Raw genomic sequence first — 20,422 nt, forward strand, 5'->3', positions numbered from 1 at the left:
ATAATGGGGAAAACATGGCTCCTTAAGTAGGAGTTTCACCTCACCCAAGTCCAACCAAGCTGGCATTTCCTCAAATGTCTTCCCCCCCCCCCCCAAAAGGCGACTACTGAGAGCGTACAAAAGCTCTTCTTCATTTCTTAGGCTGCTTATGCCGGCCCAACATCAGAAGAGGAAGAAAACGTTTATCCGCTACTCCTTTCCATAGTGCTTTAGAAAACTAAGACTTCTGCTTTGCATGCAGATGATGATTATGCAGAGAGATGTATATTTAAGAATACACAACTACATTTGTTGCTTGGCACTGTGGTCCCCAGATCCAAAAATGTCCCCCTCCCTGTCCTGTACAGAATATTGAAAATGGCACATTTTTGCATATAAACTTTCCTCAACAGTTACCAACTCATTCTTGAACCATTTCTCCTACGACTAAAATGGCTACTAAGAGACTACAAAATAGCCAAGCGTGACATCTAACCTCATTTTCAAAGTTGTATTCTTCATCATACGTTAATTTCTTCATAACTGCCAACATAATTGCCTATAAGAAATGGAAAACCATTGATCGGGTTAGCAGCATTATATATATGCTTACAATATACATAGAATAATGGATAAACTAACAACAAAGAAGGGTTGAGTAAGTCATTTTAATTATATTGCTGAAGTGAACAGGTACAAGAACTGATCTGTATTTCAGTAATCTAAACCTAACTGAAAAGATGTCTGTTTAAACTTTTCAAGTACAAAAAGCCTAGCTCAGGGGTAGGCAACTTATGGCCCTCCAGATGTTGATGGACTGTAACTCCCATCAGCCAATGGTAAGGGATAATGGCATTTGCAATCCACCATCTCGAGGGTGACATCTTGCCCACCCACAACCCTAGCTGCACTGATCTGGCCCAGGACAAGTGAAATACAAAGCTGAATTTGGATAGCATCAAATTTGTTGATTTAAAAAAAGGTATGCAATGCATCATTTTAGTGATATATTCATATTGGGCTGCTTCAGAAACAATGCCGAACCATAGTTTACTGTCATGAGAATAAGCCTAGCTTTCACCCAGGTTTGTACACTCTGTGCCCCTCCCCCCATTCCTCTTTCATGGCTGCGAGGAGTTCAAAAGTTTGGGCTTGTTTCTGATTAACCACGTCTGGACCTGGACAAACTATGGTTAATCATAACTATAGTTAATAGAAAGAAGCCAGTTCAGACCATAGTTTATGAAGCTAGCTTGTTTTCAGTCACCATAGTTAAGATCAACCACAGTTTAGTGTTCAAGATGACATATTAAACTACCATTAACCTAAAATGTAACGAGAAGCTTCTGATCTCATCACAGCTGTACTGGAGAAGGAGGGGAAAGCATATGAGCCGTGTTTAGCCGGGGGGCGGGGAGGCTAAGCATGTTCTCTTAACACTAAACCATGGTTGAGCATTACAGCCAAATGAAGCCATTGTGGCAGGGGATAGACAAAGAGAGAACAGTTTTGTCAGTTATAAGCCACTGGGGAAAAAAGTTCTTCTTACCTCTACATTAGCTTTTTGTTGTTCTGAAAGCATAGGAAGCTGCAAAACAAAACAACAAAATCTTATTCTGTAGTGTCTCAAGCAATTTCTGCATATTAATGCTGGCCCAGTAGTTTTAAAATCAAACCATGGATATCATTTTTAAAAATCAGATTTTTCAGAACACAAGATTTCACCAAGGTATATCATTAACACATCTCCTTAGAAACCAAACTTGAAATGAAGCTATAGCCGTAAAGTCAGAAGTTCAATTTACCTGCTTCAGTATATGAAGATAGTCATAACAAAACCCAATAATATTAGAAGATATATCATCATCCTCATGAATCAGAAGTTGCAACATTAGGGTCACTTTTGCTTCAATAGCTTGCAGAGTATCTTGAGCATTCTTCATATCGCCAATCTTAACAAGTTTAGTCCAACTAGCTATTAATGACTGTCCCATGCCATTCACCAGTTTAGAGAACCTGGCTAGGAAGTCCACATCTTCTTCCTGTGAAGATTGATCAACACTTCAACGAATTATTATTCTAAAGCCACTTTAAAATTTTAATTACAGGCCCAACAGCAATCGATTTATTCTAGCTTGGAATTGTACCTCCTTAAAAATGACAGATGCATGGATAGGTTATGATAGATCAAGAGGAACTAAAAAATATCACTTAGGTTGCAATCCTATGCACACTTACTAGAGCAAGGATGGGCAATCTTTTTCCCCCTGAAGTGGTGGTGAGAATAACCACGTGGTGGTGAGAATAACCTAGCATAGCATCAGCAGTCCCCCTGCCCCCTTCTCTGTCTCTGTCTGTCTGTCTGTCTGTCTCTCTCTCTCTCTCACACACACACACACACACACACACTTCCCACCATCTCAGCTCACATAGTTGGGGAGGTTTGAACTTCTCCTCCCTGCGTGCAGAGATTTCACCATGCCTCTTTCCACCCATCCCCACTGCCCAGCTGATTGGTGCAGAAACAGCATACTTCTCAGCTTTTCCCAGTGCAATCAGCTGAGCACACCATCTTCCCTATTTAAACCGTGCTCCTGAGATCCCACCAGACAGCTGCTTGGCACGCTGGGCGGAGCATGATTGTGGGAGGTGGAGGGTGTACGGGGAGAGTCATCCTCACTTGCATTCCTTCCTGTTTAAACTGCACTTCCCATAACCCACTAAACAGCTGTTTGGTGAGCTGGGGGAGCATGGGGTAGCAGTAGTAAAAGCACCCATGAGCCACAGCAGACTCATCTGCAGGCTGCATGAAGCTTGTCTACCTGAGTGCTGGAGAATAAGCCCAATGGCACTGGCTGAGACTTCTTCACAAAGCACATAGTTAAACTGTGGAATTTGCTACCACAGGGTGTAGTGATGGCCACCGACCTGGATGGCTTTAAAAGGGGGTTAGACAAATTCCTGGAGAAGGCTATCAATGGCTACTAGTCATGATGGCTAAATACTACCTCCAGTAACCGAGGCAGTATGCCTCTATATACCAGTTGCTGGGGAACAGGAGTAGGATGGCGCTGTTGCGCTCATGTCCTGCTTGTAGCTTTCCCAGATGCAGCTGGTTGGCCACTGTGTGATGGATCTGGTACGGTTCTTCTTATGTTCATAAACCAACATGCTATGCCACGGTGAGTTGTCATCATGCATGAGTGCAAGCTGGCTTAGAGTGACATCCGAACCCGGCAAAGCTTTTTCATCGTGGGTTGTTTTTCACAAACAAGCCATTCTGAGAACCCGTGGCTTGTAGTAGGGTTATTTAGAATGGTTTGTTTTCAGGAAGGCTTGTCGTGACATCCAAACCCAGCAGAGTTTTCCTCCATAGGGAATACGAGGCTCCAAGATTTTGTGCTTTGCAACTTGTAAATTTGACAGCTATGAAGGGATCGGGGGAGGAGGGGCATTGGAAATATGAGGCGGCAAGAATACAAGGATCCAAGAGGGCTGTGCCGCAAAGACAACTGAGAAGTTTCAGTTTGTTTCCCACCTCCCAGCTGAGCAGAGCAAAGCAGAGGAAGCTGATCCAGCTGGTCTAGGGACTATATAAGCAAGTAAGCTCCCAGAGAGCAATTGACCAGAACGAGTAGACCAAGGAGAGTGAGCAGGGAGAGCAAACAGGAGTTGGCCAGGGGAGCTTAGCAGGGGAGGTCAAGAGGGAGGTCCCTAACATTTAAAAACAACAACAAAGAACAAAAAACGTATTTTTTACTTTATTTTTCTTGTAACACACACTTCATACCAGTGGGACTCTGTTTTTAACCTCCAGTGAGTAGAGGACCAGGCACAGGCTACTCTAGAACAACCAGGATCCTAGACACAAAAAGGGAAAAGAGGCTATGGAAGGACAAGACTCTCCAGTGGTGGTGACCTGCAAGGTGTGTGCAATGTTTGTTTGCTTGCCTGAGAACAACAGGGCCTCCACCTGCAACAACTGCAAGTTGATCACATTGCTGGAAGAAAAAGTAAAAGGACTGGAGCAGTGACTGTCGGCCCTCTGGGGAATAAGAGAACACGAAGAGTCTTGGACAGAATGGAGGAACTACAGCAGCAAAGGGAAGACCAGAAGCTTGAAGAGCAACAGCAAGCTGAGGCAGAAGGGGGAAATGCTGAGGTGAGGAAAAATGCAGTAGAGGATACTCCTTGGAAAAGGGTGACAGTTAGGAGCAGAAGAACTAGAAGCCATTCTACACCAGTGGAAGCACTGGAACCAATTCCAGGTACTTGAGGATGAGACTGGAGGACAGCCTGCAGAGGAAGAACTACAGAACCTGCATGAGAGCGAGCAGGAGGCTGAAGGTCAGTCAACCAGAGGCAATGAAACCAAGACTTACAACAACAAGAAGAGAAGAGTAGTAGTAGTGGGAGACTCCTTGCTGCATGGGATCGAAACCCAAGTATGTTGCAAAGACCCGTGGACTCGCCAGGTATGTTGCCTCCCGGGAGGACAGATGAGAGACGTGACTGAAGGGTTGCCTGCACTCATAAAGCCCACTGACAAGTATCCCTTTCATCTCATCCATGTGGGAACAAATGATACCGCCAAGTGGAGCTATGAAGAAATCACATCAGACTTTGAAGCTTTGGGAAAGAAACTCAAGAACTTTGGGGCCCAGATAGTTTTCTCATCCATCCTTCCAGTAGTTAGAAGAGTGACAGAAAGGGAAAGAAAAATACTCCGCGTGAATGACTGGCTACCAAGGTGGTGCCGGTGCGAGAGATTTGAATTCTGGGACCACGGGCTATACTTCTTGGAAGATGGACTGTTGGCAAGGGACGGGTTGCACCTCACAAAGGATGGGAAGAATGTGTTTGGCCACAGCATGAAGAACTTCATCAGGAGGGCTTTAAACTGAATCCTACGGGAAAGGGAGACGTAAAGTTGGGGGTAACAATGGACAAAGGCTCATGCACTCAAACGGAGAGAACAGCTCTAATAGCGCCCAATAATAGTCTTCACAAACATGTAGGAAGAAAGCCAGACTATGAAGCACATGGTCTTCAATGTCTATATGCTAATGCCCAGAGTATGGGAAACAAACAGAATGAACTTGAACTCTTAATACAGGAGGGAAATTATGACTTGATAGGTATAACTGAGACTTGGTAGGATGACTCTCATGACTGGAATAACTTGTTCAAAAAGAAAAGGAGGAACAGAAAGAGAGGTGGGGTTGCACTGTATGTGAAAAATACATATCTCTGCACAGAAATACAGGAGGATGAGCTTGGTAGCCCCATCGAGAGCACCTGGGTTAAAATAAATGGAGCAAAGAATAAAAGGAACATGGTGGTTGGAGTCTACTACTGGCCACTCAATCAAGGAGAAGACGAGGATGAAACTTTTGAAAAGCAAATAGCCAATGTTTGAAGGAAGCATGGTGTAGTAGTAATGGGGGGCTTCAATTTCCCCAATATTTGTTGGGAGAGAAATTCTGCGAAACATGGCCCCTCCAAGAAATTCCTGACTTGTGTGGCGGATAACTTCCTCCTACAGAAAGTAGAGGAAGGAACTAGAGGATCAGCTATCCTTGACTTAATGCTAAACAACAGAGATGACTCAGTGGATACAGTAGCAGTTACAGGAACTCTGGGGGAAAGCGACCATGTTATACTTGAGTTCTTGGTTCTAAGGGAAGCAAAAGCTGAGTGTAGTCAAACGCGTACCCTGGATTTTAGGAAAGCTGATTTTAATAAACTCAGAACAATTATCAGTCCCATGGCAAGCGACGCTAACGAGAAAAGGAGTCCAAGATGGGTGGGAGCTTTTAAAAAAGGAAATTCTCAAGGCACAATCACAAACCATTCCAACAAGAAGAAAAGGTGGAAGACAACAGAAGAAGCCAATGTGGCTTCAAAAAAAGCTTAGGGATGACCTGAAAACAAAAAAGGACACATACAGGAAGTGGAAAGAAGGCCAAGTAACAAAGGAAGAGTACAGGCAGGTAGCACAGAATTGCGGGGATGGCGTCAGGAAGGCTAAAGCTGAGAACGAGCTGAGGTTAGCAAGGGATGCTAAAAGCAACAAAAAGGCTTTCTTCAGCTATGTGCATAGTAAAAGACAGAGGAAAGAAATGGTGGTTCATCTATTAAATAAGGATGGCAAAACGATAACAGGTGACAAAGAAAAGGCAGAAGTGCTCAATTCCTACTTCGGCTCAGTCTTCTCCCAAAAGAGGGTCTATGACCCCCCTGGCAAAGGCGAAGTACAGGCTGAAAGGGCAGGATTGCAGCTTGAGACTGACAGGCATATGGTCAAGGAACACCTAATTAAATAAAGGAACTGGCAGAAGAACTCTCAGAACCACTGTCTATTAACTTTGAGAAATCATGGAGGATGGGTGACGTGCCAGATGACTGGAAGAGGGTAATGTTGCCCCTATCTTCAAAAAGGGCAAAAAGGAGGAACCTGGGAATGACAGACCAGTCAGTCTGACATCAATCCCTGGCAAAATTCTGGAGCAGATGATAAAGCAATCAGTCTTTAAGCATCTTGAAAACAATGCAGTGATTACTCGAAGCCAACATGGATTTGTCAAGAACAAATCCTGCCAGACTAATCTAATCTAATTTTTTTATCAGGTAACCTCCCTTGTGGGAATGCTGTGGACATAATATACCTCGACTTCAGCAAAGCTTTCGACAAAGTGCCCCATGATATCCTGATGAGCAAACTAGCTCAAAGTGGGCTAGATAAAACAATGATCCGGTGGATCCACAGTTGGCTACAGAATCGGACTCAAAGAGTGCTTATCAATGGGATCTTCTCAAATTGGGGAGAGGTAATGAGTGGGGTATCGCAGGGCTCAGTCCTGGGCCCAGTGCTCTTCAACATTTTTATTAATGACTTGGAGGGGGAGGTGCAGGGAATGCTGATCCAATTTGCAGAAGACACAAAATTGGGCGGGATAGCTAATACTTTGGAAGACAGAAACAAAATTCAAAGTGATCTTGATAGACTGGAGTGCTGGGCAGAAAACAACAGAATGAAATTTAATAGGGATAAATGCCAAGTTCTGCACCTAGGAAAAAGAAACCAAATGTACAGTTACAAGATGGGGGATACGTGGCTCAACAACACTACAAGCGAGAAGGCTCTGTCAGGGTAGAAACTGAGTCGCTAGAACCCCAGAACAGTTCTGATACTGAGGAGGATCAGCAATCCATGGGAGAGGAGCCAGCTCATCCCTCACAGGCACAGCAGCTGGCAGAGATTCCTCCTGCCGGCATTCCTGAGATAGATAGTGATCCTAGCAGTGAGAAAGTGCGGGAACAAGGCTTGCTAGATGCTCAATGCAGACGCAGGGAGTGACGAGCGATGGAGGGCGCGGAAAGGAGGCGTAGCGCCCATTTGGCGTACAAGCAATGGCCGCCTCCCATGGACCCAAGGGAAAGAGGGGGATCTCTCCCTAGCCCATAAGTTCAGGGTCTTCAAGTGACTCTCTTTCAAACGGGGATGAACTGCCTACTCGAAGCAAAGACCACTCTGTGTTTCCTTGCCTAGCGTTTCCTTGCCTAGTCGCTGGTGATTAGCATCTGAAAGAGTCATTAAGTTGTAAAAGGATTAAAGCCTTGAAAAGAATCCTTTCGTCTGTGTCTTGAGTTGGCTATTGGAGTCTACTGAAAGAGGCCGCCAGGGCGCTCCTGACAGGATCTTGGAACTGTTGTCGATCACAAGCTGAATATGAGCCAACAATGTGATGTGGCTGCAAAAAAGGCAAATGCTCTTTTGGGCTGCATTCATAGAAGCATAGCTTCCAAATCCCGGGAAGTACAAGTTCCCCTCTACTCAGCACTGGTTAGGCTTCATCTGGAGTACTGTGTCCAGTTCTGTCCACCGCACTTTAAGAAGCATGCAGACAAGTTGGAGAGGGTTCAGAGGAGGGCAACCAAGATGATCAGGGGACTGGAAACAAAGCCCTATGAAGAGAGACTGAAAGAACTGGGTATGTTTAGCCTTGAGAAGAGAAGACTGAGAGGAGATGTGATAGCGCTCTTCAAGTACTTGAAAGGTTGTTACAGTGAGGAAAGCCAGGATCTCTTCTCCCTCATTCCAGAATACAGGACACGGACTAATGGGCTCAAGTTACAGGAAGCCAGATTCCGGCTGAACATCAGGAAAAACTTCCTGACTGTTAGAGCAATATGACAATGGAACTGATTACCTAGGGAGGTGGTGGACTCTCCCACATTGGAGGCGTTCAAGACGAGGCTGGACAGCCATCTGTCAGGAGGCTCTGACTTGGATTCCTGCATTGAGCAGGGGATTGGACTCAATGGTCTTACAGGCCCCTCCAACCCTACTATTTTATGATTCTATATGCCAGGAGTGGGTGGGAGAACTGAGGGGGAAATAAGCCACACCACACCATCGTGTGTTCGATTATACCATGGGTTGTTCAAAGAACAACCCACCCACGGTTGCTTATTCTCAGCATGGCTTAGTATGACATGCAATTCACCTAATGAAAACTCACTTGCACTAAGAAAATGAGCTAAACTTTCTTAGAGTCATTTAGAGCAGTCATTAAAAGAAGTCGTAAAAATATGTTACCATACATTTTACCCAACTACTAAATATAGGACAGCTGCAGGCACTCCATTCATAAGCCACAGCAGTACAGGTCATATTAATATAACATTTCTCTCCCTCTTTTGGGGGGATAACTAACCTGGTCAACACTGAAGAGGCCAGCAGACTGTAACACTTGACACAAAGTCTCTACCAGTTTTGTTTTATCATTTGGGTCCATTCCTTTATTTACAATTTCAAACAAGCAGTCACATGCTTCCTCCCGTAGAACTTCTACAGACATATGACCTAGCAGCATGTTTATAAACCTAAAAGGGCACACAAAAGCTTTACTCAGAAGCAAACTGAGGTACAGGTATGCATTATGAAGCTGCATTTATCAACGTTTTTGTTTACTTTTAAGAAATAATACGCCAGAGCTATAGATATACTAACGTGCAGTATCCAAAGCTGCCCGCATGCTAGCGGGACCCGCTGCTAGAGCAACAAGAGGCTGGCAGTTCTTCTTGCAATCAGAAAGTGTGGAAACACTTGTTTTCGGAACAGATCAGGTCAGTGGAACTCACAGAAGGCAGCTCCACTGACCTGTCATGTTCTGGAAATGAGCGTTTCTGTTCGTTTCCAGGGTTGCTTTTAGAAGAGCTAATTCTTGTTGTGCTAGCAGTAGGTTCCATGAGCACAACAGAACTAGTGGAGGTGCAGTGGCAGTACTGGATACTGCCCAATGTTTTTGGCATTATAAACATTGACAAATATTTAAGCAAACTGGCTTATCTTTATTTAAACTTTGGAAGGAGATTAATGCAGACTGCCCTAAAATGTCACCACTGTGATCACAGTTAATGTTTTTACAAGTGCATTTCCAATTCAAAAGAAACATTACCTTTCATTGGCGATGAGGCTCAATTCTATCCAAGAGACATACGCTCCAACTACTTCAAGGCACTGACATGTCAACTCTGAATTTGTATACTGATACGTTTGTAAGATTTGGTACCACGATTCTACCAAACTTGGAATGCATTGCTCTCTCATAGTATCTTTTAACAAGGTATTTCTGCGAGCCTCCTGTAAGTATAACAAGGATGTTAAGTCTTTAAAGAAAAAATTCAGGTGCTAGTCTGGGTATGAGACAGTTCTTTGCAAACTGAAAATGCTGCGACAGCAAACAAAATGCTAGTAAGTAGAGCTAACCTTCCTCTTATTCCTGCAAGATATCTGTATGGTTGATATCCCTTCGTCATGACAATATTTCAAATACAAAGAATGTATTAAATTACCTTTTCAGAACACTGTGAATGGTGTCCTGCCCAAATGCTAACATTTAAGTAACTGAACAGTTATATCAAATATCAACTTTGAAAATAATATTCTGAATTGTATTCTGAACGTATATATTTTAGCTAGGTTTAAAAAAAAGCAAAAATGTGGATATAAAATTGATATCAAGACCAACCTGATTCAAAAACTAAGCCTGCGATCCTATAGACTTACCTGGGAGTAAGCCCTAATGAACTCAATAGGACTTACATTTGAGTAGACATGAATAGGATTGCATTGTAAGTTTACTTAGACTTCAGTTTAGAACTACCAACCTGAGAACAGAAATATCATTTTTAGAAGCTTTATTTCACATAAAGACCTAAGAAACCTCAACTTATATATAGGCTCAGTTCACACATGATACTTAAACCCTGGTTTGCTGCTATATGCACAAGCTGGAATAAGCCCAAATGAAGCCTTGGGCTTGTGTGCTCTCCTCTCCTCTTCCTGCACACCTGGGAGAAGGACTTTGCTAGCATTTAGTTTCGTCTTCAAAGACCCCTGCCTTGATGTTACATGTGAACCAGAGATCATGGTTTATCACAAACTCTCGTCAGTTTCTAAACTAGCCAATTTCAAACTGTGGTTTCTGAAGCTGGCTTGTGCAACTAGCCAGAGTTTGTGATAAACCACAAATTCTGATTCGTACACAGTAACGAATGTACGAATTCGTACACAGCCAGGATTCTTGAAAGTGAAACTATACACCGGAAATGTCCTTCTCCCGGCTGCATGATAGGAGGAGAGAGGAAGGGTGAGCAAGTCTGAAGTTTCATTCCTGCATGTAGCACTAAACCCTGGTTTAATGTTCTGCACAAACCAGATCAGGATGTACATTTGCCTTGTAAAGAGGGAACCTCACCTCTGACGTATGAACAACGTCCCTGTCTACCAGTTCAGCATCAACTGCCATAAGGATTCTGAGATACAAGTCCACACCTCGAGGATTGAGGCCTACCACAGATAGAATATCAAAGAAAAACTTGGGCCATTTTGTGAGATATTCGGTAACAAACAGCAAAGCAAAGACTTGTGCGGCTTTGTTTCGTATAAACGTCTTCTCCGATAGAGAATTCACCATCTAAAAAATAACAACAACAAAAAACAGTATAAAAGCATTTGAACTGCAATCTTTCAAAATATAGCATGCGCAGTATATGCAATTATATGTTTACATTGCCAATTAAATCAGAAGCTTTGGTAATAGTTTTAAACAGCTGTTTCATAGTAATATTAATAATTTAGTTGTGAAGAAACCCACCTGTGCCTGTAGCCATGTTATGAGCGTTTCCCTAATTAGCTGGTGTTGTACTTCTGTTAACTGAGAATACCTGAAACGCAGCACAAAATAATACACAAGGATTTGTACATTTTAGTTCAGTGCTTGCTCGAGCTCTCTCTGTCTCTGTCTCTCTCTCCCTCACACACACACACACACACTGCACAAAACTTCAAATTCTGAAATGCTTCTAAGGGAAGTTTTGGCCTTTTTAGTGCAACTGCTAGGCAACTGAGCTTGAAATAAATGTATCGGAGCATAAAAGCAGGACTTTAAGCATAAAGCAGAAATCCAAACACACACAAAATCTAGAAATATAACTTTCTGTACACCAGGAGCAGGCAACCTACTCTGGTCCAGGGGCTTGTCCCCTCCAGGCCAAGCTGCCAGGCTGGATGATGTCACAAGGATGGTGATGGGGACCACCTGAAGCCCCTCCCCTTCCCATGATGTCCTCACCACAACCCCCGCCACCCACATTTCTTTTGTCCATGCAGAGAAAAAAGCAATTCTGCCAGTGCTTGAAGGATCAGGCTTCTGCAAGCACCAACTGGATCTTTCCCACCCTGCTCATGTCCCATTCGGATTACGAGTGGTGTGGGAAAGGACTTCGCTGGAACTTGCAGTACCAAGTCCTGGCAAGTCCCAGCCGAGTGGCCACCACAAGACCCAGCCAAGTTCCTGCCTGCCCTGCTCGGAGGTGGGACATGAGCAATGCGGGAAGGAGGGCTGTGATTCAGCTGGGACTGTCAGGACTGAGTCCTGCAAGCCCTGGCCAAGTTCAGAGCAATCCTTTGTTATCTCCAACCTCTGATTGGAAATAACGAAGTGATTCACCTTCGTGTCCCTTGCCTTCCCACTGGAGGGTGCGCGGTGGAATCCCCTTGTTATCTTCAATCAGAGATAACATAGGGATTCTTCTCCCCAGATGATGGGGTGAGGCCTGGTGATGGGATAGACTCCCCAGAGGGTGCGCAACCCTTCATGAGGCAGTTTGGGCAATCATGCGGGCCAGAGATTGCCCTCCCCTGCTCTACTCATTAGTATTTACTTACTACCCACCCACTAAAATCCTATAAATATAAGAAAGGTGTCTCACTGGTATTTAATCTGATGTTCCAGAACTTGAAAGCAGAAGAATTTGATGTGATCATCACTGAAACAAAAAAAAAACCAGCAATCAATGCACAATGAAACAACATGTATTTAGTAGAAGGCTGCATGCGCCCACTCTGGGCACCAGATCCAAGTGTTGCTATTTGGAAGGTATAGATTCCATTTAATACCTTAGCATAAATGAAACACTCTGAGGCTTTAACTGCAGGGGATTTCCGCTATCCGGTGTGAATTCCATGACCACAATGCGCCAGTCTAGAATCCAGTATTGGATGCAGTATTTCGCATCCCAAGACGGGGAGGAGGTTCGCAAAAAGCCAGCCTCTGGCCTAGGGGTGAGAAATCTTTTTTGGCCCAAGGGACAAATTCTGTTTTGGATAAGCTCTTGGGGGGCACGTTCCAGAGGCAGGCAGGCAGGGCCAAAGTATTTAAACCTCTGGCATATTTTAGCCTAACGCTCTCGCTGCCAGGAACTAAGGCTTCAGAGAGGCAGCTCAAACTTTTAGAACGGGGAAAAACCATGCAAAAGCTGGGAAAGCCTCAAACGATCAGGGATCAGGGGCAAGGGGGCTGGGCACGGCCATCTGGGGAAGCCCAGGGGTGGATTGGGCTCCCAGGCCTGAGGTTGCCCACCCCTGCTCTGGCCCTTCTGGCAGGCACGAGACGGTATTGGCCACACACTTGTCAGCCCGCCTGATAAAATCTTAATCGTCGAGGGTGGGACTTCTCTTCCCCTGCTTCCTCCCGACTCCAGATGCAAAGATAAGCAAATATATGCAGTCTTGCTTATCAACTCATTTCACTCATACTCTGGCTCTTTAGCCAAGGAGCTCAACGTCAACACCTAGGCAATTTCCTATCCAAGCAGTTTGCGCATCCCGCTTTTTCCCCTTCCTCCTTTCCAATCCCTTTCCTTGTGTCTCCTGTCTATCTGACTGTTGATTTTTGATGCCACTCTGGGAGTCTTTTGACTGAAGGGTGGTATAACAATGCTTTGAATTGGATTTAGAGGGCCGGAATCGCATAGCCTTTGCAGCAGAAATTTTGTACAAAAGCCTCTGCCACACTGCCCGCAACTGCATCTCCTCCCCACCCCACCCCACCAGTGCTTCTGCCCCCCTGCCATGTCTCGCACCTACCTCCCCACTGCCACTGCTGTTGTTTCTGTTGCTGCTCTCCAAAGAGCCGTGTTGGATGTAAAAAGTGGCCGGCGTGGCTCTGCAGAGAGACAGCCAGACCCAAATGCCTGGGTCTGGGGGTCCTTCCTCAGCACCAGGCACTGTCAGAGGAGGTGTGCCAGGAGACTGCCTGTGATACAGGAGATCTTCAGGATCACCTGCTCACACCATGCCTGGCATTTGGGCCTGGTCAAGTTGCACCAGCTGCTTTTTACGGCCAATGCAGCTCTTCAGAGAGACTGCCTGCCCACTGGATCGCCCCAAGAGGATCCTCAGTGTGAGGTAGAGGGCGGGTGGCTGCTCTGGAGAGCCCTGCTGGTTGCTCACCTGCTGCGGCATTTGCTTCAGTGGGAGAATGCGGTCATCAGGGCTCTCTGAAGGACCCGCTGTGGTGCTGCCAGGCTGGGCAGCAGCTCTAGAGACCTGTCATCTCTGATCTCCTGCTGTGGCAAAAGCCACAGTGGGAGAGCATCTGTCAGGGCTCTCCAGAGTACCCACCAGCGTGGCAGCAGCTGCCCAGGGGCACTCTTTTGGTGGTGGTGGTGGTGGTGGTGGGAACACATAATTCGCCCCTCCTCCTGCAGCGGGGGTTCATCCCACTTCATGGTGGGCCAGCCCTGGTGCTGAACCCTTCTCCCACCCATGCTTCCCACGTGAAAGTGCTGAGTTCTGTAAATGCCCTCCACAATGCTAGCATGATCTGCACTGGAATACACAGGTTGTATTGCCATAATGTCTACCTTGATCCTCAGTCTTGACTTCTTCTGTTGTGGAAATTAACCATAACAAGGTCTGATTACCTGCTTCAAATGTATGTACAACTTTTGTGTGCATTAAAAAAGCCAACCTTTTCCTGTATTTCCAGTTTCAGCATGACTACAGAAGCTTGCTAAAATAAGTTTATTGCTTAAGGCCATACTACTACCACATATTATTTGGGTTTTAAGAATGGCATTTACATGGCAAAAAATTTATGCCAAGTTGTTGTAACAGCAGAACATTCTCAGATTAAATTTAATAAACACAACTATTTTAAAATCTTTTACCTGTAGATTCTTTGGGCTAAAGCTTCAGCACACACCTGCCAAGCATCTGGAGATATCTTCAGCTGTTCAAAATAGGCCAAGGCCTGAAATTATTCCCAAAAAAGGGTTTCATTTTGAGTATTGCAAAGAAAGTTGCTGAAGTAGCATTTAAGAGACACCTTCCCCAAACCAAAATAAAAGTTAGGTACATGGATTCTCTATGACTCTGAAGCAAGCACAGAAAAAAAAAATCAACAGCAGAGAAAAATGCTTTAGAAGTTGTGTTAGTTTTATGAGGACAGGTTTGCTGAAGGGAGGGGAACAAGGCGAGAGGTGACTGAGAAGGAGGAATTTGAGAGAAGAAGCAGAGGCCTGTGGAATATGGTACAGCAAACAGAGAGCTGAGAACGAAGAGCAGGGAAAACCTCACACAGCGCCAAGAAACCCAACAGCCTAAATATTACTAGCAGAAAGTGGAAAAAAGAGAGGCGTGCTAAGGAGACTAGATCTGTGAACAAAGCCCAGGTTACCAAAATAAGTGGCGGGGCAGGGAGTAATAAGTAAGGGGCAAGAAGGCCTGAAGAGGGTGTATGAGTGAAGGGCAATACTGTATCATAGGTAATGTTCTGAAAATCAGGAAAGGATATATGGAGGTGGTAAAGATTGAGAGAAAGATGCAGAAGTAGAATAACATCGAAAGAATAGGTGAGTAAGAGGGAAAAAAACAAAGGAGTTGGTGAAAATCTTACAGAACTGAACTAGGGAACCATGGACTGAGGCAGAAAAGGCCTCTGTGAATGTCGCATGCTTTCAAACCAGTCAGATCTTTGGCTGCAGGTCTGAACTATTTACTCTCAGCTGAAATCAAAGCCATGTTGGTGTCCAGGAAGCTACCTGTCGACACAAAGATTATGAGAAAAGTGTAATTAAACTTACTCGTTGCCTGAAGTCCAAATCAGCATTTGGGTTTAATCCCAGAAGAGCTTGTTCATCCATTTCTGCTGCTATGCTCCAGCTTCCTTATTTTTAACAGGATTATCCCATTCACCCACAGTGGAAGCTGCATACATCTGCAGATGAAATACAATCAAAACGATAGCAACAAGTCTGAACTCAAGCCAGTCATTATAATTATTTTCTCAAGTAGTCTACAGAACATTGCCTTACCATGTTCACACAGAATGCAACTGCAGTTTTTAAAAAAATGTTAGTACAGAATTTTTGGCTTATATAATCAAATAAAAACTTTAAATACAAAATGTTGCAACTGGGAGAGGTGAAGGCTTCAGCACAAGGTGAGCAACGAGGTGTTGGGAAGGAAAACAGAAGCGGATGCAAGGAGCGGTGGGGATGGGAGGAGGGGTTGGGGGTGCAGTATTGTGTTAAGAGTTGAAATCTAAATCCAGTTTAAAGGATCAGGTGATGAGAGCCTTCTATCTGAGACCCTCCATAGCTGCTGCCAGTCAGAGTTGTCCAACCTGGCTGCGGTTAACAGGAGCTGTAGTCCAGCACATCTAGAGGGCACATGGTTGCGGAAGGCTGGAGTAGACAACACAGGACTAGGTGGAAAAATACTGATCAGGTATGAAGCAACTTCCTGAGAGTACACACTAGATGCTGTCATTCCTGTTTCAGTTGTGTTCGCATTTTTCTTGTTGGTTACAGGCAGGTTATCAAGTGTCTGAAGAAGTTAATCTTTATGGAAGCATCCCTTCAAACTTCATCCAGACAGACAATGTAATGTCCAGCTTCATCTTGCAATTGTACATAACTTACTCTCTGAGTGCAAGAGCAGGCATGTTCTCAATCCAACTGTCAAGTTTAGGAGTAAATTTATCTTTCTGTGTTTCTAACAGGAGTATTTTAGTAACCAACATGGTGAAACTGCCAGGATTCAAGTCCACGATTTGAGTAGGAGTCCCAATATATGTAACCATTTCAAAGATAAGGATGTTTCAAGAATCATATGTAATCTCCTACATACTCTCATTCAAGGCAGTTGTATTACTGACCGGTACCAGGTCATATGAATTATGGGTTCCCACCTCCAACCCATATCTCCAGACAGACAGTTGTTCATGTGCCCTTTTGGTTGCAGCCTAAATAAAATCAAAGGAAGCTCTCCAAAGTACATTTTGCTGAATTAAACGATTGGTTGACAGCTGACAATATAACTTTCCACTTTGGCTTTGATATGGATATTTTTAAATGTTCCAATCTGTCAAGCATTTATTATTAAATGTAGATGCCATCACTTTCTCTTTCTAAACATATAAAGAATGGTTTGGAAAGAATGTACAGAAGCTTACAGCCCAAACAAGAGGAGGAGAATGTGAATTGCCTAAAACATCTTTGTGCAAATTTAAAAGGTAAGGAGGTGTTTAAGTTGGATATATGTCCACACAACAAATGATGAGGTCCAGTTATATGCAGTTAGTACTTGTACTAGTATAAAAAGGCTCGAACATAAATATACAAAATCCTATTAACATAAATACTACAAGCCACCCATTACGATCATCAGTGAAAAGTCTGATTCAGTGGGCTTTTCACTGGTGATCTGTAGTTGGTGTTGAACACTTTATACTAGTACAAGCATGAATTGCATATAATTGGGTAAATCTGACACAGAAACTGTATATAAAAATTCAGAGACACTTCCTGCCTCTCGAACCCTCTGTAGTGATGAAATTCCCTATAAGTTTTAATGAGGTGGGTCCTAGAACCTCATACTCTTCCAATTTTATTCTCCCCCCCCTCCCATGAGCATACAACTTATTTTTTAAAAATCTAATTACAAGAAAAATAGTTGAAAAATTAAAAGAGGCACTTTTAATATAGTGCTCCATATATCAGATCTGAATCTAGTGCAACATAAAGATCTTAGCTTTTATGAGTGCGCTCTGCCCACTCAAAACAGACTATGTAACAGAGGTGCATATCACAGCAGTTAAAGTAGAGCCTGTAAGAAGTTACCATTTTATTTATTTCCCAGTGTTTCTATGCCCTTTCAGAGCCAATGCCCTCCCCCAAAAGCATAAACTTAAAACATAAAATACTGATAAGATCTGTTCCTTAAGATTATCAAACTAAAGCAGCAGCCTCCAAACATTCTATAATCCAGCACAGCAAGTGCAGTAAAACAACTCAAACAATTTAAAATAGCAACAGTATAAATAATAAAAAATTCACCTTTAACTAAAAGCAGAGCAAAACAAAAGGATTTTCAGGGTCCATTTAAAAGCTGATAAAGAAGTGGATAAACACATATGATTCCCATGTTCTTTCATATAACAAAAAATTAAAAGGGCGGGCAGACTAGATCTAGCCATCTTGCCAACAATTCTAACATAAATAATGGTATTATTTAAACAGACAGCGTGACACGGCTTCATGAACAAAAGCAATGCAACACTTACAGTGCAATCCTATACACAAGTGCATTCCAAAGAACATCCTATTGAATTCAATGGGACTTACTCCCAGGTGGCAGGAGTCCCCAACCCTTTGGGGCATGTTTGGAATAGTGAGTGTGCTGTGGGTGCTCTCACAAAGTGGCTGCCATGCAGGGCTTACTCATTTATAAAATGGCTGTCATGATAGGCATGGCCAGCCACAAATGCTCATTTCCCAGAAGGCAAACTAGCGAGACAAAAAGAAAAGCAACTTGACCAAGAACCTTAGTACATGCAGGAATGGGGTCTGAGCTCCAAAACACAAAACTGCTCTTTTGAATCCAAATAAAGATGGCACTGAAGGGCAGCACTTCAATTTGCAGGATTCCAGCCTCCCAGTTATTTTTTCATTTAAAAACCTTAAGTCATAAAATAAAAATAAGAAAGAACAGGGAGCATAGTGGGCAATAAAAGAGGTGTCTGTGAGCGCCACACTGGAGACCCCAAGGTATATGGAGTAATAACCATATAGTGAGTCAAAAAAGGTGCAAGGGGGCAGGGAGTCACAAACATTGCACTTATGGTCACTTTTTAATGAATAAGCAACTGAATCCTCCAGACAGAAGAGGTCTGGCAACAAAGGCCTATTGCATGCCACTGCCACCTTTAAAGGTTACCAAACATCCTTGTACATTTCTCTCTCTGAGCAGAAAATGAAGGGATGGGCTGTCTGCCACATCCAGATTGTTGTTAAGGAGACATGGCTTTTGTGGTTTGCCTTTGAACAGAGAGGTACAGAGACAGAGAAACCTTTTGCATTCTCTGGGGAGTGGTTTGTTTTTCCCACAGGTGCAGGATCTTTGTGGACTCAAGGAATGGAACAGTCTCACCAGGTGTCTCAAAGCAGCCTTCCCCAACCTGGTGCCCTCCAGATGTGCTGGACTACAACTCCTGGAAGCCCCAGCTATTCTTGGAATTGTAGTCCAACAAATCTGGAGGACACCAGTTTGGGGAAGGCTGTGCTAAAGGATCTGTCAGTCCCAGAGCAGCAGGTTCCACCACCACTTTTTCCAGCTCCTTGGTTGGTGTTGGTGTCTGAGACACTGTTGTACCCTAAAATTATTTTTAGAATCAGATGGCATTTAAATGCTCATCTGAAGCATAATAGGGAAACAGGAAATTCCTGTTTCCCGCCTCCCAGCAGAGCAGAGCAGAGGAAGCTGCTCCAGCTGGTCCAGGGACTACAGAAGCAAGCAAGCTCCCAGAGAACGAGCGACCAGAGTGAGCGGATAGGGGGAGCACACAGGAGTTGGCCAGGGGAGTTGCAGTGGTAGAAGAGACAAAGGAGACAGAGACAAAGAGTGGGACTCTGCTTTTAACCTCTAATGAGTAGAGGACTAGGCACAGGCTACTCTAGAACAACCAGGATCCTAGACACAAAAAGGGAAAAGAGGCTATGGAAGGACAAGACTCTCCAGTGGTGGTGACCTGCAAGGTGTGTGCAATGTTTGTTTGCTTGCCTGAGAACAACAGGGCCTATACCTGCAACAAGTGCAAGTTGATCACACTGTTGGAAGAAAAAGTAGGAGGACTGGAGTGGCGACTGTCGACCCTCTGGGGAATAAGAGAACACGAAGAGTTCTTGGACAGAATGGGGGAACTACAGCAGCAAAGGGAAGACCAGAAGCTTGAAAAGCAACAGCAAGCTGAGGCAGAAGTGGGAAATGCTGAGGTGAGGAAAAATGCAGTAGAGGATACTCCTTGGAAAAGGGTGACAGTTAGGAGAAGAACTAGACGGCACTCTGCACCAGTGGAAGCAGTGGAGCTATGGAACCGATTCCAGGTACTTGAGGATGAGACTGAAGGACAGCCTGCAGAGGAAGGATTACAGGGAACCTGCATGAGAGTGAGCAAGAGGCTGAAGGTCAGTCAAGCAGAGGCAATGAAACCTAGGCCTACAACCACAAGAAGAGTAGTAGTAGTGGGAGACTCCTTGCTGCGTGGGACCGAAACCCAAGTATGTCGAAGACCCATGGACTTGCCAGGTACGTTGTCTCCCGGGTGGACAGATTAGAGACATGACTGAAGGGTTGCCTGCAGATGACAAAGAAAAGGCAGAAGTGCCCAATTCCTACTTCGGCTCAGTCTTCTCCCAAAAGAGGGTCTATGACCCCCCTGGCAAAGGCAAAGTACAGGCTGAAGGGGCAGGACTGCAGCTTGAGATTGATAAGCATATGGTCAAGGAACACCTAATGACTTTGAATGAGTTCAAATCTCCAGGGCCAGATGAACTGCATCCTAGAGTCATAAAGGAGCTGGCAGAAGAACTCTCAGAACCGCTGTCTATTATCTTTGAGAAATCATAGAGGATGGGTGAAGTGCCAGATGACTGGAGGAGGGCTAATGTTGTCCCTATCTTCAAAAAGGGCAAAAAGGAGGAACCTGGGAACGACAGACCAGTCAGTCTGACATCAATCCCTGGCAAAATTCTGGAGCAGATTATATAGCAATCCATCTGTAAGCACCTTGAAAACAATGCAGTGATT

At 44.3% G+C, this 20,422-nt stretch overlaps 1 protein-coding gene across 1 annotated transcript in view; it reads right to left on the minus strand.

Moving 5' to 3' along the window:
• XPOT (exportin for tRNA) overlaps positions 1 to 20,422 on the minus strand; it is a 42,536-nt gene that overhangs the window by 14,890 nt on the left and 7,224 nt on the right. Inside the window, exons 2-11 of the mRNA XM_084810592.1 lie at positions 15,418 to 15,551; positions 14,503 to 14,585; positions 12,262 to 12,318; positions 11,145 to 11,214; positions 10,746 to 10,964; positions 9,444 to 9,628; positions 8,700 to 8,868; positions 1,785 to 2,021; positions 1,529 to 1,567; positions 476 to 538 (exon numbers count right to left, since the gene is read on the minus strand). Coding sequence (XP_084666718.1) covers positions 476 to 538; positions 1,529 to 1,567; positions 1,785 to 2,021; positions 8,700 to 8,868; positions 9,444 to 9,628; positions 10,746 to 10,964; positions 11,145 to 11,214; positions 12,262 to 12,318; positions 14,503 to 14,585; positions 15,418 to 15,477 — 1,182 coding nt within the window. The 5' untranslated portion in view covers positions 15,478 to 15,551. The remainder of the gene's footprint in view (positions 1 to 475; positions 539 to 1,528; positions 1,568 to 1,784; positions 2,022 to 8,699; positions 8,869 to 9,443; positions 9,629 to 10,745; positions 10,965 to 11,144; positions 11,215 to 12,261; positions 12,319 to 14,502; positions 14,586 to 15,417; positions 15,552 to 20,422) is intronic.

Source organism: Heloderma suspectum, chromosome 7, assembly GCF_057233095.1.
Source record: "Heloderma suspectum isolate Gila_16-S chromosome 7, 16-S_ref, whole genome shotgun sequence".
NCBI classification, from domain to species: Eukaryota; Metazoa; Chordata; class Lepidosauria; order Squamata; family Helodermatidae; genus Heloderma; species Heloderma suspectum.